This window comes from Podarcis pityusensis, assembly GCF_964106645.2.
Source record: "Podarcis pityusensis genome assembly, chromosome: 2".
Taxonomy (NCBI): Eukaryota; Metazoa; Chordata; class Lepidosauria; order Squamata; family Lacertidae; genus Podarcis; species Podarcis pityusensis.
Genome location: NC_138029.1, coordinates 103,255,831 through 103,280,491, shown reverse-complemented (window position 1 = coordinate 103,280,491; position 24,661 = coordinate 103,255,831). Strand labels below are relative to the sequence as shown.

Below are 24,661 nucleotides of genomic sequence, written 5' to 3'. Positions count from 1 at the left end.
TTTACTGCTCCCCCTCCCGCGCTCGCTTTTTTTTATGGTATCGCGATAACAGCTAGTCGAGCGGAACGGTTGTTGGGCGTCTCCTAACGGCAGCAATGGACTGAGAAGAAAAGTTAAGAGAGAGAGAGGGAGAGGAAAAGATTCGGGTCGCGATGGAGGTAGCTTCCTTTCACCTCACAGCTCTCCTAAGGCTTTTTTTTTACGCTTCACGCTGTGGTACGGTCTCATTGCTCACTTTGTTAGATATGACCCCTGTTTCCTTCATTTAGTGGTACTGTCCACAAGCTCCCCCCTCCAATCTCCCATGCTTGGGTTCTTCCGCCCTGGTCCCCACTCCCTTCCTCCTCCTCCAGCCCCCCTCCCCATTCCCTCTCTGGTAGTTCATTCCTCCTGGAATGAACGTTCTCCTCCCCCCTCCGCTCGCATAATGGTGTATTCTCCGCACAGGGCTTGAAAGGGCGGGAGTTGAAAGGACGGAGTTCAGATTTCTGAGGCAGGGGTGGGGAAGGAACCAAAGTTCGATGGAGCAAGAATTTCAAGGAGCTACAGGGACATGCATGCAACCAATAACTCTTGCTCCCATATCAAGGATCGTTGACCCAGCTCCCAAGGTGCATTGCCTGAGGACTGCTCAACATGCTGTGTGCTGCATTGCAGAGATAGCCAACGTGGTGCCCTTCAGGTGTTTTGAGACTCCCAGCTCCCATCATCCTTGGCCATTAGCTGCGCTGGCCAGGGTTGATGGGAACTGGAGCACCAAACATCTGGAAGGTACACATACATCATGTGTATGGCTTTGGTATAAATTGCAGGTCGCGCTGCGGGTTAAACCACAGAGCCTAGGACTTGCCGATCAGAAAGTCGGCGGTTCGAATCCCTGTGACGGGGTGAGCTCCAGTTGCTCGGTCCCAGCTCCTGCCCACCTAGCAGTTTGAAAGTATGTCAAAGTGCAAGTAGATAAATAGGTACCGCTCCGGCGGGAAGGTAAACGGCGTTTCCGTGCACTGCTCTGGTTCGCCAGAAGCGGCTTAGACATGCTGGCTACACAACCCAGAAGCTGTACACCGGCTCCCTCGGCCAATAAAGCAAGATGAGCACCGCAAACCCAGAGTCGGTCATGATTGGACCTAATTGTCAGGGGTCCCTTTAACTTTACCAGACACAGACATGCTTAGTGTCAGCAAGGTTACAGCAGCAGCATGTGCTTTCATAACAGCACAAGGTTGTAAATAAGCCAAAAGGCCATGCAGTGCAAGAGGTTCAGGCTTGCCATCCCTGTGCGAAGCTCAGAAGTGTTACAAGATTAGCACAGTGACCGTTCACAACAGGGTGGTGAATACATCTTGGTAGGTTTCTTTGTCTCTGTGCATATAAATGTTATATCCAGCTAGTTAAGTCAAACCTTAATATATATCCTAAGCCTAAGTTGGAGGGAGAACTTTGCTGGTGATGTACTGTATAGCTGCATTCCTCCTCAGTATGAAGCGAAGTCTGGTTCTTGCCCATTACAGTGAGAAAGAGAGAAGGGAGCACGAGGAGGGGCTGCGCTGGAGAAATTGCTGTTGGAATGTCTCCTTAACCAATGAAAGTGAGTGAGTTCTAAAGCCCCATTTTGACAAGACTTGGAGTAGAAAAATGAACATCCACGTTTTGTGCGAGATAGGTCTCTAAACATCAGAGAAGAAAGTGGAAACTACAACAAAAAGTTGCATTGTGGTGTGCTTTTATTTTCTCTCTCATACAATTCATTTTCCCTTTTCCCTCACCAAAGAAAAACAGGTCAGTCAGCATTACATACTCAGACCTCATTTTTGGCTGCTTTAGGGTTTCTCCCCTCCCCCGGGAGTCCCCCCCCCCCATTCATTCATTCATTCAGTAAACCTTTGGGTTCCCCCAAGCCTACTTATAACTTCACCTTGTGTGTAGATGGTGCTACTTTGACTATGTAAGGAAACTAAGATCACTATTAATATATTCTTTATTCATTTGTTGCTATTCTGTACTGTCTTTCTGCCAAGGCATCCAATTAAAATTTAAAATATTAACGAATGGTACAAATATTCTGAACAGATATTGTGAGGCTGACTTCAGGAGCTGATGCCACCAGCTCCCTGGCCTGGATTTCCTCACTTCTGCTTTCCTTCAAGACATACAGGCCTTAAGTTGTTCCAGAGAATATGGGGCTGATGGTTGATGGAGCTGTTGATGGTTTCTTCAGTTGGTGGTTATATGCTCCATGCCAACATTCTATGTTATGATCTAGTCTCATAAACTGAGGCAGAAAGGACAAAGGATCAGAAAAAGTCTTCTGCTATATTCAGGCATGCTCCAGAATTACCTAGACTGCTCCAGGATTGAATGACTTGCACTGAAATAGTTTAAGTGCATTCAAGCATGTGCATGACATTAACATTGCCACACTCATGTACATACCCAAATGAACTCAACATGTTCAGGCATGCAGCAAAGTGATGTTGACATGCTTTCTTTGCTTCTCCAAAGTAAATACAGTTTTTTTTAAAAAAAATCTGATAAATGACTGTGTGTTGAGTCTGCTCTTCAGAATAGAGGCATCTCAGGTTAAATATGTTATGAAATAAAACCATTAAATGAAGACACTTTTTTTAAAAAATGCACAGCATATATATCTGAGGAACCATGCAATATTAACTAATATTCACCTGGTCCATGTGTCACATTCAAGTTTAAAACAAACTATGGGTTTTGTAAAAGAGTTCCTGGGGTGCCCCTCCTCTGCTTCTGCCATGCCACAGACAAAGCAATACAGATTCTTGTTTGTCAGAATGTACATCAATATGAATGCTCTTATCTGTGCTGCATTGATTTGATAGGAAGTACATATGAATGTGCATGCCTATCTTTGTTCGGGTGCAACTAATCATATGTAAATTCCTTTTTTTTTAAATGTAGTTACAGTTGGATTGGGGTGCATGTCCCAAGTGTGTTTCAGATTTTCTGCAGAACTTCCATAATATTATGTTCATATATAACAAGGAGGATATCTTGCTGTGGAGGTAACATCTGTGCTTCTCTTTTTCTTTTTGCCCACCCCCAAACCTCAAAAAGGGAAGGAGAGAGAGAAAGCAGCTTCTCTAAAAATGAAAGGTGCATTTTAAAAAGTCTTGTCTATACATTGTGAGTGGGATTGAAGTAAGTTGCAAAAGAGCAAAGCTTGGGTTAATGCCCAGTTTCAGATGTGTTTGTTTTTAGGGATTCATAAGAGCTACCTAAACATCCTTCCCATAAAAGCTACCACTACCTGAACAAGGAACACTTATTGATGTTTGCCTTTCAAACAAACAAGCAAAGGCTGTATGAGTGTTCCTGCCCAGGAGTTACGTTGTGGAAGAGTGCACAGTTTTCAAAAAGGAAACATTGTGGGACAATGGCTAGAATGCTGGACTTGGATCAGAAAGGCGCAGGTTCAAATTCCTCATTTACTCAAGGACAAAGCTCTATTTTCCTGTTGTGCACCTGGGAGAGAACATAGGATGTGAAACATTAAATATAATGATGTGGTTGTGAGGAGAGTTGAGCACCGTATTATCATAGAAACAGAGAATTGTAGACTTGGAAGAGACCTAAGGGTCATCTAGTCCAACCCCCTGTAATGCAGGAATCTCAACCAGATCATACATGACAGATGACCATACAACCTCTGCTTAAAAGCATCAAAGGAATGAGAGTCAACCTCTTCTCATGGGGGGTCTGTTCCACTAAATTGTTAATAGTAACTTGATGCCCGTTCCAACATCTGAAACATTTGTTCAACAAGTCCAGTTTTGCTGAAGTGGTTAGCAGTATGTGCCTTTAACATAAATACAGCCCAGCAGTATTGTTGTTGACGTCTGTCTGTTTCATGACAATGGCGTTCTCCTGCGGGGGTGAAGTCAAACTACTGCATTAGCATCACTGAAGTGACTTCCCTGGGACACATGCCTGTGCAGTATGCATGGAGGGATTGGGCTGCCCAGACAACAAGACACACACACCCCTCAGCCTCACAGACGTGATCCAAAGGAAAGTGATACTTTTGGCACCAGCTTGGCTGCAGCCGTTGCCAGATGGAGGCATACAAGGTGCCATCCAACCATCTTAGGGACTCCGCTCTGGATTTGTATAGTGTTTACTCCTTGGCCTTGTCTTCTACCAAAGATATCCCACAAGGCAGCGGGGGTTTAGGATCATAGTTTTCTTTCTCCTAGATGGGCTTCCTAGGTTGACAAGCCCCCTCTGCAGCATGTGCAGAAACTGCCTTCTTGACCACTGGAACTACTCTTGGTCTCTTCCACCCAATCCATCAGAGCCTCTATTTGCATGCAGGGGAAGTCCCTAATTCACCAAGGGTTTGAGACCAATTGACTACTTGGTTTAGCTGGCCAGTCAAAGCTGTTTCCAGGGTGTGGTCGTAGTCGCATGCTGACAGCTTCTAGGAGCCAACAGGTGAGAGCTGAATGTAGGGTGGGGACCAAAGGTGGACAAAATACCTGAGAAGGACCTTAACGTGTCCTCCACCAGAGGAGCTAACCCTCCCCTAACACCCCGTACACCCCGGCAATATTATGATCCTGAGAATGTTCATGAATCAGATTTCACTTTTTAAAAGGCAGTTATGTAGCCACTAATTCTGTGTTATATTTAGCTTTATCACTGTATTTTAATAGATTTCCCTAGAAGTATCTCTCTGTATATTTAAAGAAACAATTTTAGCTTCTTTTTCTTCATTGACAGAGTGGTAAAACTGAGGCATTAGTCATATGACTAAAGATGGCATCCTATTTAGCACAAGAAGTTCAACTTGCTAAAAGACATGAAGAAATGTAAGTATTTATTTCAGACAAAATCCTGCCTCTTAGGAGTTAGGAGAAAGAAAAAAAACACCACAAAGTTTGACACGTGTGGCTAAGAATCTGAAATAATTTCCTAGGCTTTTTTACATTTACACCAGTTTGTGATCTTATTTACCAGGCTAAGTGTAACTGGGCTTTTTTCTGTATGAAAGACTTTTGCTACTATGTAAATACTCCAGAAAAAGTAACCTGTCTCTTAGACCAGTATCATTTTTCCCCAACTGAGCTTCTTGGAAGTTGTAACAATAGAAAACTAAAAAGATTGCCTCAAGGGGGTGCTGTGATGCCAGTGCTGCTCCTCTGATGAAAAATGCTAAGTGAAAGCCTGACTATTAATATTGAATATTCTACTTAAATTCTAGCTAAACCTGAGCAATTGGATTCAGCCTTCTTAAATTCAGTCTGAGGCCTCATTTCTGTCCAGTATTTTTTCTTCATATTGAAACTAAAATTTCAGCATATATATATCACTAAAACATAAAACATTTATGTTTGAATTAATAACAATGTTTTACTATGCTTTGAATAATTAAGTTCTTTCATTCAAAAAGTAAAATGTAAAATTGTGAATTGTAATGCTTTTTAAAATTGTGACCCAAAAAAAAATCTTCCAGCTCCACCTTCCAGCTGCTCTGATGTGAATCAAAAGGTGCTGTGGGCCAAGGTGCTAGGTACAGATTATTCAGGTGTGGCATTTGCTGAACCTAGGTTAAGACAATGTGGTATTAATTAAGGTGACATTCCTTACTGGGGAGATTCCCTATTTCCAGTGTTTCTGGATCTGATGGCATCTTTATTTCAATGACTGATGCATCAGAGAGGCTGTGATCATCTGAATTGAAGTGCTTTTTAACCGATTGTGGATTTATGGTTCCAAAAACGTGCTTAGACCCATTGTTATTTTACACAAATACTGAACATGACAACCTGGTTGCAGCTAGTGGTGTAAATTACATTATAGGACCTTCAAATGATATTTTATTTGATATAAGTTTCTGCTAGTCATTCTGGTCTTGAAGGTAACCTAAGAAGGGAGAGCAACTGAAGAAGGCAGAAACAGTTTGCTTTAAAACTTTAGTATCTCCGTTTTGTTAGTAACTAACTTCTTGTTTGACCCTCGTATGTTAATTTAATGCCTATTTGCTCAGTTTGGAAAGATCTTTTTGGAGCTCTTCACATTCCTGTTTTGTTTTCAGCACCCTCAGTAATTTGGTATGTCTGTAAACTTTACCAGCTCACTGCTTGCTTCTAAGTTCAGATCATTTATGAACAAGCTATAAAGCACAGTTCTCAGTAATGATCCTTGGGGGTCTCACTATTCACATCCCTCCATTGTGAGAAATGGCAATTTATTCCTGATCTCTGCTTCCTCTTATTTAACCAGCTGTTGATCCATCCCCTTATCCTGTGACTAGTAAGTTTACAGAGGAGCCTTTGGTTGAAGGACAATCAAAAATATTATTGGAAGATTAAATATATAATGTATTCTAGATAACCCTTATATATGTGCTTTGCAACACTTTCAAAGAACTCCAAAAGTCTAGTCAAGCCATTTTTTTAGAAGCTATGCTGGTTCTCCTCAACAAGACTTATTCTTCTATATGAGTAATCATTTTTGTCTTTAAAAAAGCAACCCCATATAACAGGCACCCCCAAACTGGGCCCTCCAGCTGTTTTGGGACTACAACTCCCATCATCCCTGACCACTGGTCCTGTTAGCTAGGGATGATGGGAGTTGTAGTCCCAAAACAGCTGGAGGGCCCAGTTTGGGGATGCCTGCCATATAATATAGCAGAACTTGTGTTTCTGTGGTATAAGACTCACTGACAAGCTTGACACTGCCTCATTGTGTGCTTCAGCAGCTGAAGTGGCAAGGAGAATTTAGGGAAGGGTAAAAAGAGTATAAAAGTTGTCATAAGCTTAGTACCAAAATCTGTGAAAACTCTTATGTGCATTTCTGACTATCACTTCTCAGAGAGGAAAAAGCAAATCTTGCAAAGTACAACAAGGGCAATACAAATAGTGGTGGGTGTAATAAGAAGTGGAGACTTAATAGGACTAGACTGAATTAATTAAGAAAAGAAATAATCACTGAGGCAATGTTATTTGACATATGGAGTCTTAGAATGGTTTGCAGGAAATTGAATGTGATATTTACTGATATTTTTCTTCTTCAGAAGAAATACTTTCTGAGCTTTAGGGCAGCGGTGGAGGGCCTGTGGATCTCCACATATTAGATTCCATCAGCTCCAGCCACCATGGCCAATGGTCAAGGATTATGGGAGGTGTTGTCCAGCAACATGTAAAGCACTACCGGTTCCAACTCCTGCTTTAGGAGGGGGACCACAGCTCAGCTGTAGAGCTCATGCTTTGAATGAAGAAAATTCTAGGTTCAATCCTGGTATCAACAGCTGAAAAAATGGATAATGTAGCAGGTAAAGGGAGTGAGAGACCTCTGCTTAAGACCCTACCACCATGACGTTCTGAAAGATTTACACTTTCATCCTTATGATGATGTGTAATCCCAAAGCAGATGCATCACAGCTTTTGTTGGCTTTCCCCAGCAAAGTATTTCTAAAGCTGCTTTGCAACCTTTTTGATAGGCTCCAAAATCTGCTTCCATTCTGGTTCAAGAGGGGCCTGTCTCTTTTTGTACAAATGTGGCTTACCCCAAAAGTTCTACAATGCACAAACAATCTAAAGCATTCCTCTCATCAGCCACTTTAACCATGCATTGAGACCCCACAACCCTGTCTGCAGGACCAGCATATAAATCAGGTAGCATTCTACCATGCATGATGTTTGCAAGCTTCACACCAGGCAGGCATACACCATACCATCATCAAGTTTGTCACCAATCCATTTCTCTCTGTTCCTGATCATCAAATCTTCCACTACGGGTTGCTCTGTGGGAGATTATAGCCAAGGATGCAGAATTATCCTTATCTGTAGGTAGGGAAAAAACAGCCAGAGAGCCTTTGATCTGAAGCCTATTGATTAGTTTGGGATGTAGAAAGAACCTTATTGTACAGTTGGAAATGAGGTGGAACTTTGGGGGGAAAACTTTGTAGAAGGGAATACAGTGGTATCTCGGGTTAAGTACTTAATTCGTTCCGGAGGTCCGTTCTTAACCTGAAACTGTTCTTAACCTGAAGCACCACTTTCGCCTATGGGGCCTCCTGCTGCCTCCACGCCGCCGGAGCACAGTTTCTGTTCTCATCCTGAAGCAAAGTTCTTAATCCGAGGAACTATTTCTGGGTTAGCGGAGTCTGTAACCTGAAGCGTATGTAACCTGAAGCGTATGTAACCCAGGGTACCACTGTATTGAAAAGATCATCTATTTCAGGAAAAGCATACCTGATTATTTACAAATCTTGATTCTGTGGAAGATAAATGGATATTCCTTTAAATGACAGCCTTTTGCATATGAGCATGGGCTATGTACAATAGCAGAACCCAGTTAACCCATATTGTTACTAATGGTACAGTTAGTTATTATTCCTAACTCTGCTTTACACACATCTCTTCGGCGGTGTTCAGTGCTGGGTGTCTCATTTGTTCACAGAGCCTGCTTGTTGTACAACATGATGGTTGCTTTCTCCACAGGAGCACATCACGTAAGGGACTTCCTGTGCTTTTCCCCCTCCTTCAGTGCACCCACGCTGTATTCAACATAATTGGAGAAGAAATGGGTGAGGGTAAAAGGTGGCTGTTTTTCTTGCTGTTGTGCAGAAAGAATGGTCTGCCCACTTACCAGAATGTTTCCCTTTTGTAGACTGTCTCAGAGAATGGTGTTGCTTCAGCAGATGGAGAGTCATTTAGGAGACAAAGAAGCTGAGAAGACATGGCAAATACAAGAAGCTGATGCAGCTCGTAAAAGAAATGTAGCACTTTTAAATGTAAGTTTTCATCACTTTTAACCGGTAACTGAATAGTGAAATTTCCATATGGCATTTAAAAGACAGTGTTTTCCACTGTGTTGATTCCATTAAATTTTATTACATTTATATCCCACCTTTCCCTCCAAGGAGCTCAAGGTGGCATGCATTGTTCTCCACTCCAGTGACAGTGACTGCTTCAGGGTCACCCAGCATGCTTCCTGGCTGAGCATTTGAACCCTGGTCTCCCAGGTCCTAGTCATTACTCTAGCTACTACACCACACTGGCTTTCAGATACTGATAAATTTGTTCAGGACCATATGCAGAAGGAAGCAGAGGTGCTTAACACTGAAGTGTGATGAGCTATTCTTTACACTGTTCATTTCAAAGTCCTGAACAGCTTGGGACTCAAATACCTGCAGCAACCTGCCCAAGGCTTAAGATGTTCAGAGGAGGCTCTTCTCCATGTCCAGGGGAAGTTAATTATGTAGCAACAAAGGAGGAAAAAAAGACTCTTTCTCTTTGGTGGCACTTCACCATTGGAATTTCCTCCCTGTCCCTGCTAGCAATGTTACAATCATTTCGGTGTTGTGTCAAAACTTATTTATTTGACCAGGCATTTTAAAGCTGATTTACTGTTCGTCTTCTCTGCTTGTTTTAGCTCTGTCTGCATGCTTCTAATTGTGGTGTTTTATTTACTTTTGGCGTTATTTCTTGTTCTGTCTCTCCAATCCATCTGAAGCAGGAGTGGCTGTGCAGGTGCTTTGCCAGTGACTAGAAGCAGTGATTAGCTAGATGAGGATCAGTGAAAAGGATTCAGTGAACCTGAATTCTGATAAGTCCATGCAGTGAGATTGGGAGAGGAGAGCCTACTCATGATCCCACCAGTGAACATAATAGGGCAGGGAGTGTCATTTATTTGTTTGTTTATTTCACAAAATTCATATACCACTAGATTGTAAGGGGAAAATATATATAACCTTTTGGTGACCAGACTGTGGTCATGGTTGTAAAAAAAAACCAAACCACCTCTGCCTGAAGCTGAAACACAGGTGGTGAATGACTAGGTTTGTCTATAACAAAAGTGTGTGTTTAGGTTATGTCAGGGAACTGCCATCGGAAGGAAGGGAGGTGAAAGGGCTCACACAGGTTGGGAGAGACTCAGCAGCTGAAGAGGGAACCAGTAGGGGGAGAGGAGCTGAGCTGAGGGAAAGTGAGCTGGAGGGATGGCTCAGAGACACTTCCAGCGAAAACAGTGGGGAGGTTTCAGGACCTCCTGTAGGGACACCCACTCCTCGCCGGAAACTGTCACGCAGAGAGTCCAGAAGACGTGTTTCCGTTAAGGAGCTTTTATGTTGGAAGCGATTCCGAAAGCAACCACTGTCGGAATCTGCTAGTGACTAGAGGAGCCATGTCTGAGGGGCTCCGTCACAGACAGAGGTTTGTGGACTTGAACAAACTCTGAGGGGATACGATTTTACGCACAAGCAGCTCATCATCCCATCACAGGTTAATATTCCTTTTTCCAGGATGTTGGCTTTGGGTCTTCATTAAACTTAATTGAAATAATTGATATAATCAGTAATGTCGCAAATGCTTTTTAAAGTTAACTCTCATCCCAATTACTGCAACCTTCTCTCTAGTCTTCCATTGCCCTACCTCAGTCCCCTAACCAATATCCAGTATTCTGCAGCCACAACTATTCACCTCTGTTGTCGCTCTGATTATATGGGCCTGTTCTTTCTCCCTTGCTTCTCCTTTGTCTCCTAGAATATGTGATGCCATATTGATTAATTGATTTGTAAGCTTCTTAGAGCAAAAGGTCTGCCTTGACATACCCACACGGAACAAAATGATGCCCAAATATCTATTTAAAGATCAAATGAAGATGTGTGAGTGGAGGCAAATGTTCAGATGTTTAGAATTCCATTTGTCATCTCAACTACCCTCTGCTGAATATAAATGGAGAGAGAGAGAAAGAGAGAGAGAGAAAATGGGGTGTGTGGGTGGGTGTGGGTGTGTAATGCAGTACCACTTTTTAATATTCTGGGTCTTGTAATTGTTTATGGTTTTGTTTCTTGGGTCTCTTACTGTTGTTTTTCTTTATCCTTCCAAGATAGCTAAGACTGATCCAGAATGTGGAAAAATAATTTCTGGTTTCTTGACTCTCACCCAAAGATAAAGGATAATTTAAAGCGATCTATTTGTGCTATGCTGAGATAATCTGGTCTCGGGTTCATTTGGTTCTCAGCTTAGTCCTTAGCCCTCAAATGCTTACCAGCATGTTGGTTAAGATCAGGTATTTTTTATTCTTCCTATCAGTATGACAACTAAGGTGTTTATGGAGGGAATGATTATATATTGGGAGGGTGGGAACCCTGTGAGATGCAGTGGTAGAAACCATGTGCACAGGAACACATCCCTCCCCACCAAAAGGCAGGTTCCCTGTTGACAGTGTGGTCCAAAGTGTGGTCCTTTATGTGTTTCTCCTTTTGAGAACAAAGATGGAGTCTAGAGTGAAACAGTCTCAGGAGTTGGATGTCACCATTTTATTTGTCACAAAAGTCTTCTGCTTCTTCTAGCAGTAATTTTAGCTTGCAATGTCTGAAGCATTTAACAGTGAGGTGCAGAAATACTGTGTCTGCTCCAGGCTACGAAGACTTATCTACTCACTCTCATACAGAACATTCTGCAAAGCTAAATCAGTCCTCTGGGCACTTCTGCAGTCCTTCTGAGGAAGGTGATATGAGCTCATGATATTTCTTTCGCACTTGCTTGCCCATTCCAGCAAAGGCCATCTCCACAAATTTTATGACAAAACATTGCTCTAGGAGTGAGCCAAGACATGAGAAATCTTACCGTCTCTTTCTTAGTCTGGCTCAAATTCAGCAGGTTCGACTGTCTCTAAGGAAACCATTTCCAACTGGCTGATTGCTGACTCTTCCCTTTAGGCAAGCATAAACACAAGATTGCTTTTGGATATAAAGGATTTTTCTTCTGTTGTGAAATAGCTTATTGTTTCTTTTTCAAAGAAATAGCTAGTCCAGTGACTGTAGCCCATCATGTCTTTGTTAACCACTATGGTTATATTGGGCCTAGCAACTTTCCTAACTCCTCCTTGTGATGCCCCTGATTTTGTAGGGCATTTCTTTCCCATCCCCCACTTAAAAGAAATATGTACTTGCTTTATCTCTCACAGACATACATATATATTTGCAACGATGCCTTAACATTCACCTGGTTGCTCTTCTAGTGCATGTTGTGGTGTCATGTTTTGTGACAGTGTGTCTTTGTTTTACTTTTCTAGAGACATCCCTGGGGCAGTACAGTCTCAAAAGAGTGGGGATGTGTCACCTCTTTCTTTGGGAAATGGGAAATTACTTCCCTTTAATTGCTTTGTTCTAAACATGTTATGACAGATCACCCACTCATCCACTCTGCTCTTTTTGGAGCTGAGGGTTCTGTAACCTTCTTGTGCATATTTTCAGTTCAGTGCCTATGAAATTATTTCTGTCAGGAGCAGAAAGGGAAATTTGCACATGATGGGACTCCTAGTTCTTCACAAGAACTGGCATTTGGCTACATTTTGATAGAATGAGCAGTTTAGAGCTTGGAGAAGTCCCAATATGATATTTTAAAAGAAAAAATAGGAGAAGATGAAGGTTTGTTTGGGGTGGGGAAGGCTTGCCATGGACGACCATCTGTGGCAGACCATATAGCACATAAAGCTAAGTATATCAGATGCACAAAGACATCATAAAACAATGACCACTCACCTCATGTGTACCAATATATAGATGTCTGCTCTATTTCTACATCTGATATATATAGAAGGCCACCCTATGGGTAGATCAGGATATATATGCTACTTCAACAATGTGAAGCAGGGACCAATGATGAATTTGCTGCTCTGTGATGAATACCAGGTTGATCCTATAGCTCAGGGGTAGGCAACCTAAGGCCCGGGGGCCGAATGCGGCCCAATCACCTTCTCAATCCGGCCCGCAGACTGTCCGGGAATCAGCGTGTTTTTACATGAGTAGAATGTGTCCTTTTATTTAACATGCATCTCTGGGTTATTTGTGGAGCATAGGAATTCGTTCATCCCCCCCCCAAAAAAATATAGTCCAGCCCACCACATGGTCTGAGGGATGGTGGACCGGCCCACGGCTGAAAAAGGTTGTTGATCCCTGCTATTGTTTATATATTTTGCATTCCACATTGGTGAAGAAAGAACACACATAATGCAACTTGCTGAAACCATGCACATATTTCAAAAAAAGTTTTACATATAACAAATCCTATGTAACTGACATTTTTGGGGACGGTGTTAGTCAGTGTTAGTCATACTCAGAGTAGACCCATTGAAATAAATGGACGTGTTCATTAATTTTGGTGGGTTTACTTTGAATACGATTTAGTTGAATATCACCCTATATATGTATTTTTAGCCCCCAGGTATACAGATGAAAACAATTGTTTACAATGAGATGATAATAGTAGTCTGTTGATACCTGTAGGTAAAATATTATAAGCTCTTTTACGTTAGTGCAGAATATTCGCTGTTTACCATCACAGTGCGCTGAATAATTTCTCTCAAGTGTCAAAAATGTTAGAACATTTGAGGAAGCAATAAAAGCATATGTATGACCATCAAAACAAATTGTCTGGCAGGAAAATGCAACTTTAGTGAGTTTAGATGTATTAATTTTATTCTGGCTTTAACAGGCATGCAGCACTGCAGATGCTTTCTGATAACAAAATAAAACAGGAACGAGATCCATGCAGAATATTATATTAGAACCTTGAAAATAAGGTTCAGATTTATGTGCCAACTTTTAAAAATTATTCCCGATAGCAGGCATTGTACATTTCACAGTTACCATGTGGAGAGTTGTTAATTTGGCTTTCTCAGAAATACACCGATGCCATGATGAGGTGTCATTGTATTTGCCTGCATTCAAATGAAATTGAGTAAAATTACTTCTGTTATGCTTTTAGCTATGAAAAGAGTTATTACTGCTCTCTTGGTTACAACTAGAATTTTGTACTTCCAAAACAGAAATGGCTGGAACACAAGTATTAAAAATTGGCTTGTTCTGTTGGTTTTATTAAAGGGAGTAGAATTTAAAAACTGAAATAAATTGATTCTTTGACATTCAAAGGCATTTGGGTTGCAATCCTATGTACACGTATTTGAGAGTGGGTCACTGGGACCTGTTTCTACTTAAGGATTGAGCAGTTAATCCAGTATTTTTGAAGGCTAGGATAATACTTCCATCTTTAAAACTAAATCTAAAGTTGTCTGGTTTATTCATTGGTGGCTATCTAGTCTTTTATATATTGTATGTGTTTGGATTATCAATGTATATGGGTGGCTTTGTATAATTTTATAATTTTACTGTTTTAACTTATGCCAGTAAAGGCTAGTAGTAGTAGTAGTAGCAGTAATAGTACTTCCTTCTCTCACACACAATTCCTTAAGATGGGTACTACTAGATTAAAATTGCAGTTATTGTGAAATAATTATAAATACAAAAACTGATTAATTAACTCCACCCACAGCCAGGAAATACATCTATGACTGACAAAAGAGCAGCAAGTAAGTGTCTGATACTAGATTGCTGTAAAATTAGGCAATCGGTCAGATGTGCTCTCAAACCTTACCATACTCTCTTTAAAATATGGAATGAGAAGTAGTATTGTAGATTTTGAATGTGGAATTTGTATTTATTTCTTCTTTTGCTTCCTCCTTGTTGGGGTATGTAAGCCACTTAGAGATTTCTGCTGAAATACAAAATGGTATATAAATAAACTAAACAAATATAAATAAAAATATATAAATAAGACAGAGGAGGGTGGTATCACTAACAAAGCTGGTAATACCTCTTGAACACCATAAGCATCATTTGCAACTTTTAAGCTTCCAAATTAGATTAGATTCCATCTTCCCAAAACAGATTATTTTCTAATATTAGAAACCTTGTTTTGCCTTTCCATCTGCACTTCTGGTTAAATAGCATGGAAATCAATGAATGAAGTTATTTATGTTCTTCAGCTAGATGCTCCTTATTTCTTAAAATGCCTGATAGTATGCTACCCAGTTCACAAACTTCATTAAAACGTACTCGGGGATGCTCTTCTTTAATTTATCGAGGCCAAGATACAAGTGCTCAATAGCTTCACTGTTCTGTCCTATCACAAACTGAAATAATTCCCCCAGTGCAGATCAGGTGAGATCTTTTCCTCATCGTGTGGATACCACCTAATCAATAAATGTTCTTCAAAAGCTAACCGCCACCCACTATGCAACAGTGTGTGCTCTCTTGATGGCACCTCTGTATCAGATAATGTACAGGAACTGTTAACATATGAATTCAGTCTGTTCCCACCTTTGATGCTACTTCACTCTTTTGCTAAAGATTCAATTTCATTAGAGCCAGTTTAAATCTGAGTCATTTATGACAGGACTGAACTGACTGAGATAGTTCCAGAGGCCTTGCTTATATGCCTGTTAGTAGTGGTGGTTAGGAAGGCCAATACGAAAGATGGGCCCTTTGTTCTTAGTCAAATTCCTTCCCTTTCTCAATCCTTCCCCCTATTGGTACGATTGTCTCCCTTGCTGTTCTCTTTTAGATAATCCCTGAAGATGTTTCATTTCAGTCTGCTTTTAATTAAGAGGGTAGGTTAATATATTTGTTATTGTATATTTTTCAGTGGCTCCGAGTTAGGACTCTATAGATTTTTGACTAGCTTGGAATAAAATGGTTTATACGACTGATTTAATATTCGAATGGTCAATTTTGATATTTGTTTTTCGGTGATTTATTCTGCATCACTTTGGGGAAATAGTTACCTTTTCAGAGGCTACCAAGGAGTTAAGTTTCTTAAACAAATTAAAAATGGCCTTACAAAGCTAAGAATGCACCACACTGAGGACCGCATAAGTCCATCATTGTTTAGCAGAAATCACATCAATGCCATCTGAGGAGAGGGATTGGCTAATTGGTAATGTACTGTCTCATTTTATTACATGGCACAGAATCTAAAGCAGTGAATTGTTTAATACTAAATGGAGCCCGTGTGAAAGACAGACTGCTGGATGTGGACTGAGAATGTTTAGATTCAAATCCTTTCTGAACTTCACTGAACTTCACCTCATAACAATCACTCTCTCTCTCAGCCTAGCCTACCTCACAGGGTTGTCATAATTATAAAATGGGAAGATGTGTGAGAAACAGATGTGATAAGTTAAGTAAGCTTTTAGAAGTATAGGCAGTGCTGAATCTTTTCTGAAGGTATTTTGAAGCACTGTTCCTGGAGCAGCATTGTAGATTTGTAGTATTTTCCCTCATCACCTGAAGCTAGTGGTATTTAGTAGACTTCCAAGGGGCTGTATGTGGCCTTTACTTGTCACCTTCTCTGTTCCCTTTACTCCCTGCTGCCTTTTGAAACTTTTAAAAACCCAAAATGTTTTATATCGCAGTGTCCAAAAAAGCTGCACTTGATATGCCAAAGGCATATTATATTACTGCTGACTTTTAAAATATTGAAAAGGTTTGCCAAAAGCAAACCCTGTTGCCAAACCTTAAAGGGAAAAGGCACATACAAAAGACATGGTTGCCTTTAGCTATCAGCAGCATGCAAAGGTGCCATCTAATCTTTCAGAGACATCATCCTACCCCCAAGGCACATTTCAGCTCCCAGCAACAAATTCTGTCAGTTCCTGTCATTAAATCAGTGTTCTGGATGACAATAGACTTCAAAATATGCTAAAACTGGATAGGAGCAACAAAAAGACACATCTGGTATGTAGGCTGTGCCAAAGTGCCCTTCTCAACTAAAACCAAGCCAGCCAGAGCTATTTTCTCTTGCCCCAAAGTACTGTACTTTCCTTTCCTACCATCATATATATATTTTTGAAACAAAGTAGCCGCTGAAATGATTTTGGACAGGATTGCGTAATGCTGTGGAAATCTTCCTAAGAGCAGTGCTGTGGAGTGGAGCGTGTTGGAGTAAGAATACTTTGCCATACAACACCCTAGAAAACCAGGGTTAAATGGAGTCTGAGGTGTCTTGCTATCATGACAGTTGATCTCTTCAGGCCAAGGAGAAAACGTTTTGATAGGTGTCGTAAGAGTCTGCATTTCATGGTGCATCTGTTCTGTCATTTAATCTCTGGAGCTGTTAGTCCGACATTGTGAACCACCCCTTTTAGCAAAATCGGGAGGGTCTTACACTTCTATAAATGCATGAGTGTGGGAAGGAGGAAAGGTTATCTTGCATTTCCTCCCCTGTCTCATCATGTTCACAATCGCTCACTTTGTCATTCCTTTTCCATTGCTGCCTGCAATAAATTGGGTCTAGATCTCACAACCCCTGTTTAGGCTGGTTTTAATTTTACGGTGATATTCCAAGTTGCTCCTCCGCTCCTGGCGAGCGTCTCTTTGTTTTGATCCCGTTGCACCAGGATCCCTATTCTTCTGAGCTGCCATATTTTGGGAATGATGGGAAGTCCCTTTGGGGAATTTCCTCCTTTTTTTAACTTAATTTTTAAAAAATGCCTTACTCTTCACACTCACTCTCTGCTCCCGACGATGCCATCTGCTATGCTCTCTCCTTCCATCTCTGTTCAGCACTGGCTCCTTCACACCCCACTCCCACGCCCCTTCCCATCTCTCTTAATTTGCCCAAAAGGCCTGCGCTTGATCTCTTTAATGTTTGTGTATGAAAGCCCACAAAAAAGAGGGGGGTGTCACAGCTTCGAGGAGGTGCTTCCCCCTCCCGCCCCCAGATTGAGTCTAGTTCTCTGTGAACCCAACACATGGAAAGTGGAAGCCCATGTGCAAATTTCCTCAGAAAAGCTAATAGAGGTGAGTTTTCATTGGAGTTTGAATGTCTGGTGAACAGCTTGCTGCCTTTCTACATCTTTGTGCACATGTTATGCATGCATATTAGCAAGTCATCTTTGTCTTGAGCAGGGAAGAGCTTCAACAAAATTGCTGTCTGTCTTTGCAGCTCCGTTACTTTGTGGCTTTCTTTCGGAAAGAATATTGGCTTCATCACATGTGCGCAGCAAATGCTTTCGCTCCAAATGGTGAATCATCTTAACTGTAAATTACCCCCAGCGCATAAAGTTCAAATCATGCAGTCAGCGCTCTCAGTAAAAAGTACCTCAGTAATAAAAACAACTCTCAAAGTCTGAAGGGTGTTTGTCAGGGTACAGCTGATTCATTTAAAATCTCTGTCATGTTGCATACCTTATTCCTCAAAGTTCCTTCCTTGAAGGATTTGTCTTCACTTTCTAAGACAACCGCGTTTGAGAGATTTAGATGTTTCCAGGGAGGTAGGGATGCAACATTGCCGGGTATAACGTATTTTTGAACACCCATTGCCATGAGTGAGAGCTATCTCATATACAGTAAAAAAAGGAGGTAGGAAATGAAACGGCCCATGGGTACCAGGAAGAGCTGCATCCTCAGGACACCCACAGCAGAGATCCTTTCCAGCCAACATACAGGTGCACATTTGTGTCTTGAGACTTGTAAAGAGCTTTTGAAGCTTTGACTCCTTTTGGTCATTAGTTGACTCTCACGTACCTGTGACCAAGAGACAAAGGAAACTATTTAAGAACAAGAGCAGATTCAAGGAGCTGGAATGGAAGAAGCTGGTTTCAGTGGTGACACGTGTCAAGAAATCTAATACCCCAACCCTACATATATATTTTTAAAAAAAATGTTTGCTAGCCACAAAATGCTGGTTCAATAATGAAGACTTAATTCTGGGATTTCTTTTTACTTTCCCCAAATCCCTTGAAAATAATAAAAGTTATAAATATAAAAGGGGCCCGCAAGGAGCACTGGAATGTCTGTCTGCGTTGGTGGCATATCCACAATGCTAGTATAACAACAGTTGTTCTGGCTACACACCTCTATTCTTAAGCACTTAACTTATTCAATGGATCAGCAGAGCCTTCAATTCCAATAAAATTGTAACTTACTGGATAAACTGTTTCGATAGTTGTTTTTTCTTCTTGCTCAGTCATGCATGAACCACTTTCCTGTGCAGTGTCTTCTTCTTGTTGATATAATAGCTTTGTTGAAGTATGTGAAACAGCTGATCCCTGTATGCAAAGCCACTGCTGAATGGGAAAATCAGTTGCTGGAGAATAGCAAAAAAATGCTTTTCATAAGATTATTGGAACTAACACACCAGTAAAGATACTCATCCAAATTGTTGCTGGTTTTTTGGACATTTTTAGGGTTTGTACATTTTCTCAAAACTTTACAATTTCTGTGAAGTGTCTTGCTTACCAAGTATAATAAAATCAGACACTGGTCAGATGGAGTTTTGCCAAAATCAAAGAAGGTATTTATTGGGAGACCAAGTGATGCAAATTTATCTTTTAGGGCAGGGATACACTAACCGAGTGTATCCTCTCTTGAGAGTCCCTCTCATGCATCCCTGTCTTTCTGGAGAAGTCAGTCCTTACGCACCATGGTTCTAAGCATTTTAGGATTTTAAAGGTGTTAACTAGAATCTTGAACTAAGCTTGGAAACATACACGAAGCTAATGGTGCTGATCTAAAAAGAGTATTATGATTTTAAAGCCCTTGTTCTTTACTTATCTTATCTTATCTTATCTTTAGATTGTATATTACTTGGGACAGTGATCTGTGATTTTTTTATGCCTCTTCTGTACAGGTACCATGTACATTGATATCACTTATTGTCAGGATGCTGTCAGAGGCTCCCAGCTGGTTGCCCAGGAAGGTATAAAGACAAGGAAAAGTTTCTTACCATCCTATTTTATTTCAATCTTTGCAGAGAGGGGCTATAGAACTCAGCCTCTTGGATAATGGCGTTGTCCTGAGTGAATCTCCACCCCACCCACCGTCTCTCCCACTTCTTCATTCGTCACTCTCATCGTCTTTTCTACTCATGCTGCCACATGCCCTCTGTCTTTGAGCTCTTTTCTCTCCTACTTTTAAGGCTCTCCAGGTTCTGGGAGATGGAGGGTCTGGAATGCTTTCTAATGACAACGTGTCAACTGGGTGTTGTTCTGGTTGTCCCATGATTTCCCAGCTTTCCCCCTCATCTACCTCTGAGCTGTGATCTCCTTCAAACCTGTGTTGTAAATCTATACCAGAGGTTGGCAAACTTAGGGCTGTGGGCCGGATCAGTCCCAATTGCCCTCTGGATCCAGCCTGCGGACAGTTCTGGAGTCACCGCTTGGATCGGCGCGATCGCCATTTTAAAAAACATTTTTTCAAGCAACATTTTTTTCGTGATTTCCCCCCTCCCACACACACACACACACACTGCGGCGGCCCCTCCTCCCTCCCTCTTCCTGGCTTCTCCCCTCCCTGTGGAGGAAGGGGGCTGGGCTTTAATAGGAAGCCTCGCCGCCTGCCAAGGGAAAGCTGGCACAGAAAGGAGAGGTGCCACCACTGCCACCAGCTCCCAACTGCAAGCAGAGCGGCGGAGAAGGTAGGCAGGGGGAAGGGAGGGCTGGGGGAGAGAGAAAAGTCATTTCCGTCGCATGCATGCACAGTCAGGCCCACCAAAAGGACTGGGGGACGGTGTACAGCCCCCTCCCAAAAAAGTTTGCTGACCCCTGATCTATACTGTCTTCCTCTTCTTCCTCCCTGGAAGGGTCAGGATGGGGAGGCGGTCTCCAACATTCCTGCTCTACCCTGTCCCTGACACTTATACATTACTTACAGCATGGCTACAGAAGTATTTTGACTTCCATGACTCCTTTTTTTTTTAAATCTGCTTAGTGATGCATTCCAGTACATGTTTAGTCAGAAGTAAGCCTCACTGAGTTCAATGGGACTTATTCCCAGCTAAGTGTGTTTAGCACACGTGGGGAAACATTCAGCGTGTGTGTTATATTCCCTCATGGCAGCTTTCTGGGATCTGGGTGGGATAATGGGTAGGATAGGATGCAGAGGGTGGAACAATGGGTGTGACTCTTGCCTTTGTACAGTAGTGTCAGGGACTGGATAGAGGGGGAATGGTGGAGACCGCCGCCCTAGCCTGAACCTTCCAGAGAAGAGGAAGACAGTATAGATTTACAACAGTGGTTTGCGGGGGGTCACAACTCAGAAGCGGATGAGGGGAAAAGCTGGGAAATTGTGGAAAAGCCAGAACAGCTGGCTGACAAGCTGTCACTAGTAAGCATTCCGGACACCCCCCTCCCAGAACCCAGCAAGCATTGAAAGTAGGAGAGCAAAGGGCTCAGAGACAGATGGCCCTAAGCGGCCACCATAAGGTGGGTGGTGCTGTTGACGAATGAAGAACTAGGAGAGAAGGGGGTGGAGATTTACTCAGAGCAACACCATTACTCCAAGAGGCTGCATTTCTAAGCCTCTCTCTGTGAATATTGAATAAACAACATTGGTAAGAACTTTCCTTGTCTTAGCCATTCCTGGCAACCTACCATGGGGGGTTGGATCCTCTGACGCCTGACAGGTAGTCTACATTCCACGCATGGAAAAGTCAGGGATTTCCACACATATGTATCTCTCCATCTTTTATCCAACAAGCAAAAGTAATTATTGCAGTCCACAGACCCATTCTAGCCAGACCAAAGCATTTGAGGAGGACGTGGAATAGGGCTGGTGCAGGGAGTGGCCTGAGGGAAAAGGATGTTGCCACAGGAGTGGCCCAGAGAGAGTTCTGAGGGCCAGATAAAAGAGACCTGAAGGGCCTGTTTGGCCTCCAGACCTGACATTCCTTGCCCCAGTATATAATATTGCTGCTTTGTTGCATGTGTGTGAATTCTGGTGCTTCATGTGTTGCAGGATATAAAAACAGCAGGGAAAAAGCTACAGTCGAGAGACCACTTACTTCTGCACCCTGACATTGTTAATCTTGAGGTAAGCCTAAGGCCAAACTCCCAGCTTTCCATAGTCTTTAATGCAAACTTTTAAGCCAAAGATTGCCAACATAGTGACCTCCAGATGTCATTGTGCTCCAACTGCTTTCATTCTTGACCATTGGTCATGATGGCTGGGGCTGAAGGGTGAGCCCATCGACATCTGGAGGGCAACCACATTGGCTACTGCTACCTTAAGCTCTTCATGATGTTGTTAAATGACAACATGGTTTTAAAATGCAATCACTTCTGTGCCCCTGGTGCTCTACAGCCTCTTCAGATGATTTCATTATATTTAAGATTCTTTATTGGAATAGAAATGCAGCCTCTAATACTCCATTAGTTGGATGTTAAATTCTATTTATGTTATGTCACAGTTTGCGTTTCCAATACATTGTATACTGCTGTTTTCAGAATCCAGAACATATTGGGATTCATGAGGTTCAAAGCTGTATTTCCATTATCACTTGATTCATATTTTGGCGTTTTCTCAGTAGTTTCAACATTGTCCCCTCAGCCGCACTGTGCTGTATTTCAAAAGTTCTCCAAACTTAAAGGAGTACATCCAAGACACAGTATGACTGAGGGAACAATCCTCTGCCTTTGTCCTAATGTCCAGGTTTCTCAGAGGTGGTCAAATAACCTCAGAAACTGAGCAATATAGAGACAACCACAGACTTCCTCCTGAGAGTTGGCTGGGCACTTTGCAGGCTCTCTGACACCCAGAGACAAGGCTCTACTCCTCTCACTCTGGGTCTTAGTGACTATAAATTTGGATGGCTAAAGCCAGAGCAACTTTGCAAGCCCTAGACATTTTCAATTTTGTTCTGAACCATGTTGCCATTACTTTGGTGTTGTGGCTTTATAACACATAAAACATCCTCAAACTATTTTAACCCAATTACCTCAAAATCCTTTAAAATCCTTGTATTTATGTACATGCCAGACCTTTCTAGCAACTACATAGTTAAAATGTTTTAGATAAGGGCTTAATTGTTAAGAATTCTGGGAATAACCTTGTGATTCTGAAAAATATAACTCCTGCGTATAAATGAAGGAAACAATTATAACGTTCAAGGATTACTATTCTAATACATTATTCACCACAAGAGGGCACATCCAATCATTGCAATTTTACTCCAGGCATTGAAATCCTTCCAGCCTCCATTATATTGTATAATTGAGGGATTTGAGAATTAGCACCAAAGTAGTTTGGCCTTTTCTAAATTACTTCACACGTAAAACAGGCTTTAATGACACATTTTATGTTTGGATTGTTTTGTGATGGGCTGGTAAACAAAGTAGATTATGTTGTGAAGCCAAGTTAAATTGCATATTGTGTTATGTCTTTTCTAGACTCTTTACTGGGCAAAAGTAGAAGAATCCATCCCTAAGTGGGAGCCATTTTTTTTAGGAAGAACACAAGCCCCTATCGGGGTTAGAAAAATCAAGCCAACAAAGCAAAACACAGGTCCCCCCAAGAGATAAACGAAAATCAGGTCTGTGGGAAGGATTTGCTCATTCTTCCAAATGGTGGGTTATTAAATGGTTCTTTAAATTTTTGTTGGATAAGCTACATGAATTCTGAATCGACAATGAAGAGTTTTCCCTCATCAGCCTGTTTATCTACAGGAGAGTGACCTTTGTATCAAACATGGAAGACATCAGACATCAAGATGAAAACTCAGCCGTTCAACTGTTTAGTCAAGATGAGCAAATATGGAATCTTATCCTTCACTTTTATGAAGGAGAGGCGTCTTTTCCCAATAAAAGTGGAAGCACGTGCCAATCCGACTGTCCCATGAGAAGATTTGTTTCATGAGTAAGGCATGCATTTCCCATAATTTCGGCAAGCTGGGTTTAGCTGGTGGCTGGGGACTTAAACAGAACCCTGAGTGACAGAGGCTGAAGAAGAAACCCAAGGAATTTTAACATTCCCACATAATTTAACCATGCCCACCTCCCCAGTCATGTTTGGTCTATAGACATATCTTATGTGGCTAAATATTGCTCCGCGCTCATACTGTATTTCAGTTTGGATCCAGCTGATGTAACAGGATTTAACCACGGGATTTTAGAATTTTCCAGCACTGAACTCAGCTTTGTGTTTGGGATAGATTCTCCATCAAACGTATACAGAAATAAAAGGCCATATTAAACTATATTTTATGTTGACATATTTTGTCGACTTAAAATTGTTGAAGAAACGCATCTATAATTTGTCATACCTTGATCTTAATAGTAAAGTAACCCCTTATTTTGTATTATTCAGCAGCTCTGAGCCATGGAGTATAACTAACAGGTTAAGATCTATATGTGCCTTTTGCACTTTACTATTAAGGACCTTAGTTTCTTATAAATCACAAATGGTTCAAGGTGAGAGGCATGGAGATCCTCAGAGCTAAAATGCAAGGAGGAAAATTAGTTTCATTTTGCACTAGAGGTTTAATAGACAATTATGCCATCCATCTATGAGATCCATGCACAGACAAAGATATACCAGAAATGGTTGAGAATGTCTTTTAATATTTTGTTGGAAGCCGCCCAGAGTGGCTGGGGAAGCCCAGCCAGATAGGCGGGGTATAAATAATAAATAAATTATTATTATTATTATTATTTTATTATTATTATAGCAGCAAAGCTATTTCTTCTTCCTAAGTGTGTGTGTGTATAAAACTACATTTCAGGCAGAATATATATATTCTGCCTGACATGTAGTTACTACCACCAGTAAACTAGCAACAATCAGATGCAAGAGTAGTGTGTCACTACTATTAATTAAGCACTGTAAATACTTTTGATATGGTGATGACAACAATAGTGCTTGGCTATGGAGGTACTAAGAGGCTATCATGGGATTTTTCATTTTTTGGATTTCCCCCCCTAATAAGTTAGTTTTTCATCTGTGTATATAATATATCATTACCTGCAGGAAGACTTCAGGACTGAATAAGCAACTGTGGGATTTCACCAGTGTAAAAAAACCAAAAAACAGTCATGTACATATGATAAGATGAATTCACAAGAT

General features: G+C 41.4%; 1 protein-coding gene across 22 annotated transcripts; it reads left to right on the top strand.

Moving 5' to 3' along the window:
• Positions 1-12: 12 nt before the first annotated feature.
• On the top strand, positions 13-23,808 carry CEP15 (centrosomal protein 15). Of its 22 annotated transcripts, none has more exons than XM_080995967.1 (7): positions 13-158; positions 1,479-1,588; positions 4,753-4,841; positions 8,647-8,770; positions 21,560-21,634; positions 22,990-23,132; positions 23,266-23,808. In XM_080995967.1, the coding sequence occupies exons 3-6, from the start codon at positions 4,789-4,791 to the stop codon at positions 23,119-23,121; spliced, it is 384 nt and encodes a 127-aa protein (XP_080852093.1). In that variant the 5' UTR covers positions 13-158; positions 1,479-1,588; positions 4,753-4,788; the 3' UTR covers positions 23,122-23,132; positions 23,266-23,808. The 22 variants fall into 22 exon arrangements, with proteins under 22 accessions (XP_080852093.1, XP_080852092.1, XP_080852094.1 ...); XM_080995966.1 differs by having other exon boundaries at positions 14-158; positions 22,990-23,166; XM_080995968.1 differs by adding an exon at positions 3,088-3,126 and having other exon boundaries at positions 14-158; positions 22,990-23,808.
• Positions 23,809-24,661: the final 853 nt, after the last annotated feature.

Bases quoted from the DNA above. Each gene is read 5' to 3' on its own strand.
- CEP15 (XM_080995967.1), top strand. From the start codon at position 4,789: ATGGCATCCTATTTAGCACAAGAAGTTCAACTTGCTAAAAGACATGAA. The intron at 8,771-21,559 runs GTAAGTTTTCAT...CATGTGTTGCAG, and splicing joins GAAATGTAGCACTTTTAAAT to GATATAAAAACAGCAGGGAA. The intron at 21,635-22,989 runs GTAAGCCTAAGG...TGTCTTTTCTAG, and splicing joins CTGACATTGTTAATCTTGAG to ACTCTTTACTGGGCAAAAGT.